The sequence below is a fragment of the Pseudonaja textilis genome, chromosome 1 (assembly GCF_049901715.1).
Source record: "Pseudonaja textilis isolate UNSWEBS1 chromosome 1, rPseTex1.2, whole genome shotgun sequence".
NCBI classification, from domain to species: domain Eukaryota; kingdom Metazoa; phylum Chordata; class Lepidosauria; order Squamata; family Elapidae; genus Pseudonaja; species Pseudonaja textilis.
The window spans coordinates 282399826-282415913 of NC_141990.1; the positions used below are offsets into that span (position 1 = coordinate 282399826).

At 33.8% G+C, this 16088-nt stretch overlaps 1 protein-coding gene across 8 annotated transcripts in view; it reads right to left on the minus strand.

The window, feature by feature from the left end:
• Positions 1-16088, minus strand: part of RALGAPA1 (Ral GTPase activating protein catalytic subunit alpha 1) — a 126264-nt gene that overhangs the window by 83601 nt on the left and 26575 nt on the right. For 6 of the 8 annotated variants that reach the window (XR_015741081.1, XM_087921912.1, XM_087921913.1 and 3 more), the window contains exons 16-17: positions 15382-15543; positions 6666-6806 (exon numbers count right to left, since the gene is read on the minus strand). Coding sequence is in view for 7 of the 8 variants with exons in the window: in XM_087921912.1 (XP_087778038.1) it covers positions 6666-6806; positions 15382-15543 (303 nt within the window). In the remaining variant the exon portion in view is untranslated. The remainder of the gene's footprint in view (positions 1-6665; positions 6807-15381; positions 15544-16088) is intronic. The other 2 variants (XM_026711188.2, XM_026711162.2) reach the window with 1 other exon arrangement.

The following is a 16088-nucleotide window of genomic DNA, read 5'->3' on the forward strand; positions in this document are numbered from 1 at the left end:
CTTTTATAGTTTGATAAATCTCACAATACACAAATAAACTATGATCAGCTAAATCATCATTAGATCTATCAGATAATGAGGGTACTATTCTCATTTCTATAGAAGGAAAGGCATGGAAAAATGTGAGTTACAGTAAGCCATTTATTATCACTGAATTATCAGAGATTCCTAAGCTATATGCCATCAGTATGGGTAAGATATTTTTAAATTATTATTACTGATCTGGATTGTTGTATTGCTTAGCATTCTGTTTAACATCCTCGTATAAGACAATATAAATTAAGGCATTGCCTCAATAACAAAATTCTGTATCACTGAGGAGAAAAGTATGTGTCTTTCTCTGTTCTGTCTAGCTTTCTCTCTTTTTACCCTTAACTGATTACAGACACATATAAATATTACTACAGTATAACACTTCTATCTTTTATACCATCTATATATTTACTTCCATAGAGACTTTGCTATTAAAAATACCCACTGGAAAGGTTACAGGAAGGATACAGGCATAGCATGTATTTTTATGCAAATCCATGTTTACTCCCTGATATCTCAAATAGGACTGGAAAAGACTCATATGTAATTTTGGTGAGTCAATATTAATTGTAATAGAAAATATTTAGTTATGCAGCCTAATTTCCTGATTATAAAACAGCTTACCATTTATCTAATTTCATGGAAGTTTTTGAAACGAAGATCCCTGTTTTGATTCAAGCTTTTAGTCACTTTAGAAGTAGCTGTGTGTTCCCAGTAGCTGTGTTGCATATATTCTTTTATGCAATGAGATTTTGGACTAAACCTTCATGATTCTTGTCAATACTGCTTTAAAGCATTTCCAGCTTCGTATGGAAAAACTATTGTTAATTGAATGGTTCCATTCTAAAACAGTCTGCTTCATTCTTAGACAGGGAATAAGATCATCTTGAACAGCTCTGGAATTGTATTCACTAAAGGGGTCAGCATAGGTCTCTCTTAGTGTACACATAGTGTTCCACAGCCTTACTTAGTATTGGAGTACTATTTGCTATATTACCTAGGTCAAGAGATTAGCTTCCCAATTCTTCCATACACAAGTGTCTAAAAGGTTTTTTCATCAAGATTTCTGTATTTGATTAAAAAAAACTTCAATGCTTTATCAAATAATTACTTCAAACATTGATTCTTGAAGACTAGAACAAATACATTTACCCAAAAGTTTCAGAAGAAGAGAAAGCAGACCTAGGACAATAAGGATCTTTATGTCTCAGCATCCAATTACCAATACATATTATTCCAATAATACTATTTTTTCAGCAGTGTTTACTTCCATACTATCTTCTTCTCTACTAAAGTTGGCAAATGCTTTAGGTTCATCTCAAAAACATGCTCTGGAGTAGATGAATATATTTGCCACTCCTTACAGTATAGTAATTACATCTTTTCCTAGGATCACATGGCAAGTATATAGGGCAACTTCATACCCTCAGGAAAGGTATGGTTTCTTTAAGGAAGGGGCTAGGGTTATGCCACAGCATTCACTGAAACATCTGTTTGAAATTTAATTTAAGTTACTGTACTACTCTATTGTTTACACAGAAAATCTTTATTGCGACAAGTAGAAAAAATATAGTCAGACACTCATGAACACATGCAACATTTTAGTGAAGTTATCTATAATTATAAGTCCAATAAGATCTTTATGATACTAGTGCTTTGGAAATACTTTCAAAAGCCAAACATAATTTGTTCAAAAATATACTGCATATTGCTGTGTTAGCTCAATTATTAATAGTAATTGTTTTCTGCATTTGGGTCCATGCAATAGGATTTTGAAAAATTATATTTCTGAAATTCTCAGCTGTTGTACTAGAGTTAATTAGTAAATGATTGATTAAACAAAAAGCAACAACAACCAAATAAACAAAAATTCTGAACAAACTATTTACAGAGCATGCCACAAGAAAATAATTCTAATTGTTTAGAGGTGGGTTTTCTATCTTTACTTTATCCTGAAAGAAGGCAAGTTGAATAACTTTCCAACTCAGTACAAAACAAAAAGAACAAGGAGTAGAATCCAACAAGGGGCAGCTTGAAGAATGTTTCTATTAATATAAGTGCTGAGTGGCTGATTCCCTCTCCCCTCTTCTACTCTTAACTTGCTTACAGTAGAAAAGACTCTAAGAAAAAGGCCAATCAGCAGAAAGGGAGAAGAAAGAAAAAGATATATGAGCAAAAGTAAGCTCATACTCGATGTAACTCAAGAAATTTGCATCTGCTTTTGCAATCATGATCAATATTAGCTGAAAGAAAACAGCAGGTAAGAAAATGGCAAAATATTACGGCTCTATAGAATGGTAATAGTGAATTTGATTCTTTTCACAGGATAAAAATTACAGGGCATTGTAAGTGTACAATGATTCAAGAACTTAAGAAGAAATTAGCATAGCAGATATGAAAAAGAGATGGCAAAACCCACAAATAACCTTAAATAGATGACTGGAATCAGATGATCCAATTTATAATCATTTATTGATAAGTATACAATACTTATATCAGTGCTGCTTAATATAAACTTACAAAACATCAGTTACTGAGAAAGCACAATTTAGAAATCCGTTTGAAGCAATAAGTTAATAACAAAAGCAAAAGCAGATGTGTTGGTCATACAAATTACACGTTTACCTATTTAAAAAGGAGTTTTTATACAAACAATCCCTAGGTTAAGAATAAGTTTTGTTTCTAACTGTCTTTAACTTGAATTTATACATAAGGTAGAATTTGTACTTACAAATGGACTGTCTATTATTAAAAATTGTGGACAGCATTCTGCTTCCCCAAGCCAACAAACTGAAGCCACATAATGTTTCCATGAACTGCTGAAAACCACTGAAAACAGAATGTATATAAAAATGCATGGCTTGCATGGCTCATACAAGCATAGTGTAGCTTCAGTGGCTCATCACTTGAGGAAGTTAGGAATAGGCAGCCTGTTCGTACGTACTGATTGTCCCTAAGTTGGACGTTCCTAACCTGGGAACTGCCTGTACTGATTAAATGGGCTTTGTAATACCTAACCTGGAAGTCTGTAGAGATTCTCAGTCATCCAGGTCATGGTTGTCCCAAAGGTGCTTTTTCAGAAGGGAATTGGACTTTCTTGTTTTTTCTTTTGAAGTCATTGTGCTTCTCATCCAAGAAACTTCTTCAGCTCTGATAGGATAGTGGGGAATGGAAGGAATCCTGCAAGGAATATAAATCCTTCCATTTCTCACGATCCTGTCACAGCTGAAGAAGCTTCTTGAATGAGAAGCACAATGACTTCAAAAGAAAAAACAAGCAAGTCCAATTGCCTCCTGAAAAACCACCTTTGGGACCTAACCTGGAAATTAGTCCTCTTTGAACATATGTCAATCTACTTGAATCAACTGCTACTAAATTATTTGGCTATTATTTGGCTCTTCCAATACTCCAGACAAAATTTTGGGAGGCACAGAAATTTCAGAAAACACTCTACCCAATGGATCAATTAAAGTCTGTAAAAAAATTCCCTATGTATCTGAAGCAGTCTTTAAAAGGAGACAGACTTTTTTATGTACAACATCTCCATTTCTTTGTATAAGGTATTATGGTGTTAAAAACGTATTATAGATCATATGCAAAACTTTTTGGGTTTGAAATACTCTTTTTAGTCTGTCAAAATATATTCTTTACAGAACAGCTTTGTTAAATGGCTAAAGATATTAGCTGGTCTGATGAATGTTTCAAGAAAAAGGGATTTTCGTGTCATGAATAATATTACCATACACTGCATATTCTAAAATAAAATATAAATATCTCTGTGTTGTATTGCAGCCAATAAACATTTATGGAATGAAATGTCAATTCTTAAAATATGGGATTATAGAAGAAACTGAACATGACAATATGTTAATCTACAAATACACTAGGTCAGTATAAAAGAATCTGACTTCCTGGTTTTATTTTTGAGCAAAGTGCTCCTTTGAATCCATTTCTTGAAGGTGTAAAGTAGCCACAGATGAAACCCCTTGAAGTGTCATCTTGGCTGCTTGGAGCCCCTCTGGACATTTTCTCAGTATACTCAGAAGACTTCCCTTTAGCTGGAAGTAGCCATGCTGAGCCTTTGAGAGGGTGCTTTAAGAAGAAAATCAAAAAGGACACTTAACTTGCAAGCAAAATATCTCATCTAACTATTTGCTGATCCCAATTAGTTCCACTGATTGTAATTGAAGGCTAGTTTATTCATAAATAAGCATTAAAAACACATCTATAGCATCATTGAAGTTGCTTTTGATGGACCAAAATAGCTCTATTTCTTTCCTGTAAAATAATTTGGAGTATAGAATTTTCTCCTAACCAATTAGGGTGTGTGTGTGTATACACACACATTTCAAATTAACCTTGTTGCAGTTGTTTGTCAAGATTTGAAGACGATTCTTTGCAATGACATCATTAAGAATTTAAGTATGTGCTCTCTTTGAATAACCATGATAAAAACTGACTTACTATATTTGAGAGGAAAAAATTCCATTTTATTTTATTTTTTAACATGACATATTTAAGACATAACATGACTTAACCCCAAATGGGGTTCATGTTAATTTTAGCCCTTGTTTATATTTTAAGTCCTGGATGCCCTGGTGCTTTTTGTAAAGGCATATCTTTTGCAGGAACTTAATGTTTCTGAAAATAATGCTACAGTAATATCAAAGAATTCTGAAACTCTATTAAAATTTCCGATCTATCCTTAAACCTTAATAATTTTATTTTCCTAGTTCTTATATAGCCCAAAGAGGATGATCATTGCATAAGAACTATCAGTGGACCAGGAGAAACAATGTACAGAAGTAATCAAAAAAATCAGAAAACAAATTAAAAGTGGAATAAAAAGCCCATGAATATTAATTGATGAAAACAAATGAAACGTAATAGGAATGGAATATTTCGGAAGACAACATGCATATTATACAGAATTCCAGCTAAAACAATTTTGCTTATCCCCACTAATTCTACCCTTAATGCTTACAAATGACAAGAATTACTAAACTTGGAATATTGATATACCAAAGTCAACATTTTGGGTGAATTAATCCATTTGAAATTTTAAGGTATTACTGTAAACATCCACATAAAATGGCTATCAGTAGTACCGTGTTTCTCACAAAATAAGGCCGGGCCTTATTTTTTTTTTTTTTTTTTTTTTTGAGCCCCGAAAAAACGGCTAGGACGTCTTTTCAGGGGTGAATTAATCCCCCCCCCCGTGCACCAGCGCCATCTCCAACAGCATCTGAGTCGCTCCCGCTTTTCCCCTGTCCCCATAACAGGAAAAAAAAGATTTTGAGGCACCTGGGAGCGCCACGCACCGCGCTTTGGTTTAATCCCGAGCGGCTGGGTGGGTGTGAGAAGAGCCGAGCGAGCGTCTCTGCTGCTGCTACCCTTGGTGCTCCAGCCTCGGGCTCTGAAAGTTTGCAAAAGTCCCAGTGCACAGCCCGTTCCTGCATTCCAAGTGCCCAGGCCGAGCTGCAGCTGTCCCTCTCGCCAGCGCCATCTCCAACAACAGCGGCAGCAGCGACGGAAACCATGGAAGTTATGGAGGCGGCTCCCCCACCCGAGAAGCGGCTGAAACGCCGCTTCTTTCTTTCACTTTAACTATTTTTTTCTAGTCAGGTTAGCACAACTCTAAACAAAGCACTATGCTGAAGGTACAGTTTTATTTCTTAAGAGTGCACTGCCATCTATGTGACTATCAAAGACACACCGAAATATAGTTTATTCTGGAAGCTGATACTTGCTTCACAGCCTCCCAATTTCTTGTCTACTTACGAATTTTAATTAGAAGACTCTAAAATCAGGCAAGGAGGGATTTTGTAATGCTAAAATAGAATTTAAATTGCCCTTTTCTATAATAAAAAATATATAATTCAGTACAGCTGAATTAGAATAATGCACCTACTATTTACAATTCAGAAGCATTAAGAAATAAATCTGAGTTGCTTCAGAAATTATCATCAGTGTGAAAACATGTAAAACTATTTAGCACTTAACACAGAACACAGAGGTACATATTAAAAATTAGTACAAAATGGCTTTACTGGGACTATCAAAAAATTCATCAGATGATAATTGATTTATTACCTCAATAATAATTATCAGTTTAAAGCTCTACTTTAAAAGCCAGCTATAAATAATTAGTTCTTATTTTCCTCTAAAGTTATTTGTACAATATTTAGTAAAACTCATACTTGTTTAAAAATATTGTGCATCTCTTGCCATATTTCCCTAAGTATAATAAGCAAAAACCATGTCAGAAAATAAATCAAAATAATAAACCGCAATTATAGTTTGCCAAACAGTATTTAGAAAATTCCTCATTTCTTTGTTCAAAAAGAAAACTTACTTCAAAAATATTTCAGATCTTTGACTCAAAATAATTTTTAAAATGTAGCTGCAGAGGCAGAAAATTTGCATTTTGAATCGCAATTGGCACAGCGCTAGCTTCTCACAGTACCAAAATGAGCCGAAAATGTAGCATGTCACAAAATAGCTGCATCTCCATTATTTTCTCCCCCCCCCAAATGTTTTACTTTGAAAAAGTACTGATTTTGCAGATTTTTGAAAGCAGAAGGATTAAAAAAGTGGAAAGGGAGTGCAGAAATTAGCAGAGGTGGCACTACCTGAAAGCTCATCAGAAAGGGGAGTGAGAACAATATCAGGCAAGAAGGGTTTGGAAGTATGGATCAGGACAGGAGCACTTTTAGCACTGCGTATATAGGCTGATGGCAGAGCACATTCACCAATGGATCGGCTTCTCATGGCTTTAAAAAAAGGAAAAGAAAGAAGTAGGGAAGGAAAAAAAAGAAGAGTGACTATAACGGAAGATTGTGTCACAGAAAAAGCAGCAACAGAGAAAACAAAGATAAAAGGAAGAAAAATTAAATTAAAACATTTCAGCACGGCAGATATTGGCAGAGCTGTAAGGAAAAAATAATCAGTGGGCACATAAAACATTTTTGTATTCATTTCTTTCAATGCAAGACAAACAGTAACACTTATAGTTTCATAAGTACAAAAACCTTCAGTATTCAAAGTAAAACACCGACAGACCAATGTTAGAACTAAATCCCCAAACTGAATGAAATTTAGTCCCATGAAAAATTGTGTACAATTGAAGCTTAAAATGATCTATTTTTCATTCCATCAGGGTTTGAAAAATATTATTATAAACATCATGTAAGAGAAGAAAGCATTGTCCTATACCTAACCTTATTTTCTGTTTTAATTATTTTTAAAAATAATTATTTCTCATACTATATCTCAGGTGCTTTTACTTCATGTCAGAATTTTAGGTAATGATTCTGACAGTCTTAGCAAGTCTAATCACAAAAATACCTGTGATTATACCTAAAATTATTTTCTTTGGCAATAAAAATAATTCTCTGAATTGTTTCATTGGTTCAAAGAACGAATAATATTAATCTTCAGTGAAATATTTACAGACATTTGATATCATCAAATCAAAGACTAAAGTTCCGCTGAAGCACTACAATATAAAGCATGCCACAATAACAAATTACAAGATGCGCCTTGTAAATGGAAGCATAAGACAAAAAAAAAAAAACACAAAAAGGGCGCTTGAACACAAAATGAAATCTCAACTAACATTTGGCTTAATTTTTTGGATCTAAATTACCATACTTCTTTGCCTCAATACAGCAAATTAAATATTGTTTTTAAAGTTCATTTTTTAATGAAATGGAAAGAAAAATATTAAATACATAACAATATATTATTTAAGTTAAATCTAATTTAGCTTTGGATATTTAAAAAAGCATATTGGAAAAGATTGCATTATTAATCATGGTGTTTTAAATGCTAATTACATACTCTTCCTAACTCAGTTAGTTTCCTTTGCACTAGTTTCCTCATTTCTGTAATATTAATTCAATGAGCATCTAAAGAAAAATGGATATCAGTTTGAACATTTGATTCATTTAATAACCTGAAATGGACAAAATGAGCTTTAAATAAATTGACCAAAGGTAAAGTAAAAATAGTAAAAGTGTGGTTTTGGTAAAGTAGTCTATGTTTTCCATAATATTTTAGATGAAAATGTTGTTTCACCTTTAATGTAGACTCCCTTTGTGTTAAATATATGGGTATAGTGCCATGTTCAATTAAAATTCTTTAGCATGTTTTGCACACCAATTTTGCTTTCTATAACTGTATGGACAATATGATGTATCATGACATTTAAAATAGATTTAAACTCTATTTTAAGATTTAAAATTTGATTTTTAAATAGGGAGGAATGGAGGAAGGAAGGAATTAATGTTTTACAATCATCAGGGAATCTTTTTGTTGTTGTTTTAAATACATTATTATTTTTTGCTGTCAATTTCAGTTCTTTAGAAAAGCAAATGAATTGCTGTTTTTCAAGATCAAGATTAAGATTTAAGGGTAGTTGGTTTTGTTTAGGCTGTGCCTGATCTTGCAAAAATACTAAGGGGTTTGCAACAGAAAACTCGAGTCAATTTTATTTAGTCTTGTTAAAGGATTCCTTTCAAGCGGCAACAAATTTTCTTTTCAAAGAGAGATATGCAGTGTCAGAAATTCAGGAAATGAATAAATGAAAAATGATCTAAGTGAAAAGGGCATTATCCATGTTCTAGAAATATCTACTTCACTTCAAGGCACGTTCCAGTGGCATACTAGAGTCAATAAGCATTGGCAGGAATGATCTCTCTGTTGAAATGGGACACCCCATTTCATAAAAATGTCAATCAAGCGAACAAGATTTATACCTCATCTAAAGAGCTGTGTGTAAACAGGCTATTTGATTAAAAATAGATTTAAACAACAAAAGCTGCTTCTAACAATAAATGTCTAATTTGTAAAAATAGATTGCAAAAATAAAATTATGGATTAAAAAATGTTTCAAAAGATAAGGTTCCTCAACAGATTAGGATGTATGAAATAAAATGACAAAAATCTTATACTTGAAAGGTTATCTGATCTGTTCCATTTTATAGCAAGATTTACCTTTTTAAAGCTAAATATAGCGGAGCTGTTTGGAACCTTGTTCACAGAATCCTTATCCTCAACAACTTATAAAATACAACTTGAAAATCCAAATCCATGCCTTAAAAATGTCCTATATGCTGTTTATAGCTGTCCTGGTTCATCTGTCACTGTGCATAAGAATCAACTTTTAGCAGTTTTGTTGTTCAATCATTAAGTCATGTCCGACTCTTCTTGGCTCCATGGGCATGTCAGGCCCACCTGTTCTTCACTGTCTCCCGGAGTTTGCCCAAATTCATGTTCATTTTTAGTAGCACAGCTAGACAAATACTCAAAGAATGACCCTTCATGGAAAAGACAAAAATCAAATGCTGATTCCTTATATTCCCAAACTGGGCAAAAATGCATGCAAATTTTAAAAAGTTTTTCCCAAACACTTGGGGAAACAAAATTCAAGATTAAATTTGTCATCTATTTCTAACCTATTTGTTACATTTTTGTTGACAAACTGAATTTTGACTAATACTCCAGATGCGAAAATTCTGCATGATGAAAACAAAACTGGTACCATTCTATTTTTGAATAGAAATCTAAAGCAAAAAATTAGGAATCTGATTAAGTATCTTTTCTGACTAACACAAATATAAGTTTGTTTACCTTACTATATTTGTTTATCATGTTATTTATACATTCTCATTTTTAGTTTAGATCATTCTTAAAGTTAAAGCTTCCCATGTTCCAACTGGTGCTCGTAATCAATTTTTTTATTTATAATTCTAGTCCCTTCCCTACTAGAAGGAAAAAAGTTGAAATGACCAAATTGTCTCTGATTACTGGAGGCAATTAAGGAGGACATATTACTTATTAAGATTTGGTACTAGTACAGATTTGTAGAGTGATTTCTAATTATGATTGTCCTTTATCCATTTTATTTCATATTTTCATTGTGATTCTGTGTCTTGCCATAATTTGTCTGTTAATTGCTTTTCATTTTTGTATAATTCTAGATATTCTGTCCTATGTTCAGTGGACGCAAAGTAAGCAAAGTAACAAAAATCAATTTTGCTAACACAAGTCATTATAAACATCTGATATATGCTCCCAAGATGAAAAGATACAAACAGGAGTATATGAGGAACAATTCATAGATCAGCTATTACTTAAAGAGTAACTGAATTGCTACCTGTCACAAAGCAACAAATATTTTTATTGATATATAAACACGTTTTAAATCATAAGATCTCTTTGAATATCCTACTCAGATTTAAACTTATAATGAAGATGCTGCCTAGTAAGTTTTAAATAATATTGTCCTGAAATCTTAAAAATGTCACTTGATGTAGGAATAACTGGAAAATTAACAGTGGGATAAGAATTAAGCAGAATTGGGATGATTTTATACCACTGAAATATTTTGCTCTTGGGCTGACCACAACTTTTCAAGAAATGAACTGCAAAAATACTTTCCCAAAACACATTAAAATGATAAATTTGTAACAAGTCTTTGTTTGTTTATTTATGTTGCCTGGTGGAAAATGCAAATTAAATGCTTTGTGTTTATTTTTTCAGAGAAGGGACTATTTTAAGATAATATAGTATCAAGCATTTAAAAATATTTCCAATGTTTCATTAATTGTTCAAGCTTAACATCACAAAAAATGAACTGCCCAATTCTGAATCATACATTAAGTTGAGAATGTATGGGGGGGAAACGGAACAGGAAACAGGGTTATGACATATATTATTTTTCCAAATTATAAATAACATGGTAAGAAATATTCATACACAATATTGCTATTAGCCTTTATTTTCTGAAGGATTTCCTCAGATCTATGTAACAGGAACACTTTTTAGGAAAATGTAGTTCCATATCAAATCACTATCATTCTTGTACACAACTATACAGTACAAAAAAATGCAAGGAACATAATGGATTTTTTCCTTTGGTTATATTGATATTTCCACAAAAGAAAGGACTCAGTCCTTTGTTCTCTGGCTTGCTTCCTCTTATTGATTTTAGAGCTAGATGCTGAACTATCTTCCACTGGGTTTCAAAGTAACGCATGTGGGATAAACATTAACAGCTTATTTTTATTGCCTTATTAATATATGGTATTAATATATAAGGTATTATCTTATTAATGACTGCAAAGGGTTCTAAAATGTGCACTCCATGAAACTGATTTGGGGTGGGGGGAATCAAGAATTTTTTTAAAAAATTACACCCACACTGAAAGATCGCCCAGGGTTATCAAACTGGATTTCTTCGAGGGCTGGATCAGTCTTCCTCCATGGGCTGACCGGGGTGGGGGCAGGGGGAAAGGAGACAGGCTGGATGCCTCCTGCAGCACTCTACCAGCCAAAACAGGGCACAGGGGGCAACGTGTGGCCACCACGTGCCCCATTTTCAGCCTGGACAGCCTCCTGCAACACTTTGCCAAGCAAAACGGGGCAAGCGGGCTGTGCCCCCCCATGTGCCCCTGCACAACCCGCTTTTGGCTTGGACGGTCTCCTATAGCACTTTGCTGGCCAAAACAGGTTGGCTTCCTGAGGCACCCCGGGCCGGTCTTTTACTTTTTCCAGGCTGGCCCTGAGGGACAGAAGCACCCCATGGGCTGGATCTGGCCCATGGGCTTTGAGTTTAACACCCCTGATCTAGCTGGTGGCACATGAGATGAAACAGCCATTATGTTTCATATGTAAATAAGAGATACAAGGGATACTTTATTTTCTCCTCAATATTCAACTACAGTTGTTCACTCACATTCAAAAGTTAGAAAGTGGCATACAAACTGATGAGTGTAAACAACAGGACTACTGCTGACCCAAAGCTAGTTTAGAAATTTAAAAAATGAACACATTTGCCTTCTACACTATGGTTGACTTCCAGATAAACGCAAGCAAGTTTCTATATTGCTTTTGGGACTTTTCTCAGCTTTATTTTGAATCTTCTTGAAAAGTTATCTCTGAAAAAATATGTTTCATTACAGCATGCAGATTAAAGCAAAAGTCTAAAACATTGTGAAGACTGCAATGCATTGCACTGTGCAAGCTAAAGGACTTTAACTTCCACAACAGGCATATCTGATCCACATTCCTACTTGTCTCCAGCTCTTTCACTCATACGTATACCTCACAAAATCTGCATATTATTTTATCTGATTTTATATCAAACTTGACTCTTTTATGACCTTATAAAGTATTTATCCTATGCCTGTCCATAATAGCCTAACAACTGATGTTGCAAATGATGAACACCTGATCATTATGTGTGATAAGGAAGATAGAACACTGCCTAGTGAGGGTTCCAAGGTATCAAAATACCAAAATGTTCTTTCAACCCTCAAAGAATGAAAATCACACAATATTAGTTTGCATCAGAAGCAGAATTTCTGACATATAATATCAAGTTAATTGAAATATATTTAGAGAACAGACACAAACTACTTTGCAACTTGGCTTTAGGCCTGTAGAAAAATAGATTATAATTGGAATGACTAAATAGGGATATGCAAAGCATGTAAACAACGTACTTTGTAATGTGTAGGAACACAAAGAAAGCAGTTCTCTGAACTGTTAAAGCAGACAAGCTATTCCCAGATGTTTCTGCATATGGGTGTTCGCATATGCCCTTCATTTCAAGTGCTCCCGGAATAAATTTCTAATAGTGTTCAATGCACATGAATGCTGCAAAAGATTCAGGTGCTTTAATGATATGAAAAAAAAAATCTTCTCTCATCTATGTAGCATGAGTCACCTCTTCTGAATTATTTTCAGAGTCCTATAAATGTTTCCACAGTGATATTAATAACTAATATGATTAAATGCAATAATATTACCTGTTGCTGTAGAATTATATGTAGATGGCATATATTTCTATACTTAGAACTGCTACTCAAATATTTTAAATTTAGGTATGTAAAATTAAGGAAACAGAGTATCTTTCTTCTTTATGCTTATACAAAGGAATATTTGGATACACCTATTTATAAATTGCATAAAGTATACCAGTACACTGCCCTGTATAAAAGTTATTATGGGGTCATTTCTGAAATTAAAATAAGCTATTAAATATATAAAATGAGATCTATTGGGGATTTGAAACTAATTTTGTTTGGTAAAGATGGAAGGTGATAGATAAGAGAAACCCAGGAAACTAGTTCTGTTCATTCAACTGTTCTGAATGGATGCCTTCTGGATGTTTTGGATTAGAATTCACTTCATGCCTTGGAAGTTTTAGTCTACAACCATTTGAGAGCATTCAGTTAAGAAAGGCTAAGCTTACAATGACTGAAGCTGTGAAGCCTTTTCCAGTCTTATGCTGAGATGCCAGATATTGAATTATTCGCACGCAAGGGAGGTTGCATCAAGGCAGGAGCTGGAGAGACCTTAAAGATGGGATGTACAAGATATATGCAAAGTTTATCAAGTAGTCTGGTGGCTCAGATTATTGGCCTACCCTATCATATATTCCCTTTCATTAAAGCTTAAAGTTTCTTTCTCGTCTTTACTCACATAAATATGATAATTGCCTAGTTGATAAACTGCTGTCTGCTGTGCATTTCAAATACTTTAATTTGAGACTGAGGCTTGAAGACAATACTATGATAATCTTGCAAGTTACAACGGTAATTTCTTCCTTAACTTTCTAGATACCCTATACTTTGGTGTATTCACTAGCTTTTATGACTAGAAAGACAGAGAATCTTTGCTAACCAGCCACTATTTCCTCAAAGTTTTTATGGCTTATAGCTCTATAGGGAGAAAGAAGACAAATGGAAATTTAATATTTAAATCTCTAAGTGTGTCTTCCTAGTAAGCAATTTTGGTATTAGATTTGTTTATCTTAGTACAATACAGGTGAAATGTTTAGCATAAGATAAATACATTTGATTACAAATGAAATGTTGAACATGAAGAGAACTCTTATATCATATATCCAGGGGTGGGATTCAAAATTTTTAACAACCAGTTCTGTGGGCGTGGCTTAGGTGGTGGGCGTGGCTTGGTGGTCATGTTATTGGCTGGGTGTGGCCAACTCAATATCACTCACATCGAGGCACGCGTCTCCTTGCCTGGCCTCTCATGACTGTGGGGATGCTGCAACAGTCGTAAGTGTGAAAAATGGACATAAGTCACTTTTTTCAGTACCACTGTAACTTTGAATTGTCACTCCACACAAGCAAAGTACCAGCAAAGGAGGGGAAAAAAACTTCAGAGAGGTTCTTGAGACAGGAAGTCTAGTCCTGCCAAGAATGTAATAAGGGTTAATGGAGAGGCAGTTTCTGTAAGCAACACCAGAATGTTTCCTTCCTGCCTTCCTTACAGGATTAGGCCAGTTATTTCTTCTAACAACCGGTTCTCTGAACTGCTTAGAATGTTAACAACCGGTTCTAGCAAATAGGTGAGAACTGGTAGAATCTCATCCCTGCATATATCTCATAACTGAGCTTCCTATCAATCTATTTTAATGATTCTTAAAGCCTAGTATCAGTAGTTTTCCAACATTAGCTAGAACATTTCTGGTTAACTTTGTGATATGTCTATTTGATGTGTTAACAATGTGCAAAAAGAATCAGGATTTAGTATTTTCTTATTATTTTTGTAAAAAATAAACATTACTGCAAGCTATTATGTTACTTAAAAACTATTAATAAGAATGTAAGAACAATGATGATCATATCACTGAGCTGTTGTATCTGGAAAACACTTACATTAGAAATGCATTATTTAAGATTAGATTTTCCTGATTTTTTTATATTAGGGAACATAGCATTGATTTTTTTATCAAATTCGGAAAATGGAAGCAATCAGTGTTTTTTTAGCATCTCTTCCAAAATGGTACAAATCAAACCTTGAGTAACTTCTACAATTAATTGCACATTCTTTTTATCTATGGTAATTTTAAACAGTATTTTTAAAAACTCTTTTTATATTTGATGTTATTTATGTTTTTATATTTAAATTTTCACAAAGTTTCTTGTGACTGAGACTAAGACTTTATAGGAAGGAAAAATAAAAACTGAAATGATATTACCAAATTCAGAACCTTCAAGACATATCAATAATAGGCATTTTTAAAATGTCAGATCGAGATACCAGCTTTATTAGTTGATGCATATATATACTGGTTTATAGTACCAGAATATAACAATTACATATTTAGATACATCTGTTAAACAATCTGTGTTTTGCAGTCAGAACTGTTTCATCCAATACAGAGCATAAAATCCCCTAAAACATGCACGTACTATGTAAACACAATGCAGATAAAACATATTGAGAAAATCATTTTTGCATGGTTGGAAGTATTTATCCATTAGTTTTTCTTTTAATTTTGCACCCCCAATATTTACATTTTCTGTAACATACCAACTGTTTTCTGTCGCACTATGCTTCTGGCCTTTTCTGTTCCTGGAGATCCTGTAGTTGTTGCACTGCGCTGTCTCATTGGGGCCTGCCCAGGTTGATCACGGCTCCAGCCTTTCGAAAATGACTTGTCCACAGATGCTTTTTGAAACTCATGTCCAATACCTGATATGGGTGCAGTCACAGATCCAGAATTATGTATACATAGTAATTTAGAGTGACATTGTAAGAAATGAAAATGCTATTATAGTGAAAGTTTAACAGATGGTTTTGACTCAATCACACATTTACTGAAGTTAAACTATAGCCAAGACTTATCTCAATAAGAAAAAAGAAGTTCCTCACAATTAATATGCATAATTTCAGACATATAAGCAAAGCTCCTCCTCCTGTATATAATCTGCCATGTCTGTCTGTCAGTTCGAATTTGAATGTATTCTTACTGCAATCCCATAAGGAATGTTTTCCCCCTTCTACAGTCTCTTGAGTCAACTTTGATTTGGGGGGACCACCAAGTAGGGAGACAAGGCAGGAGCAAAAGTTTTAAAAGTTTTTTTTAAAAAAAAAGTTTAAAAAATTAAGTCTTGATAAATTATAAAAACTTTAATATCCATATAATCTGTTAATGGTAAAAACTGCGGCCTAGCTGAACACTCACTGCATATACACATAGTCCTCAACTTAGTCCATGGACTTATGAGCCCAACATT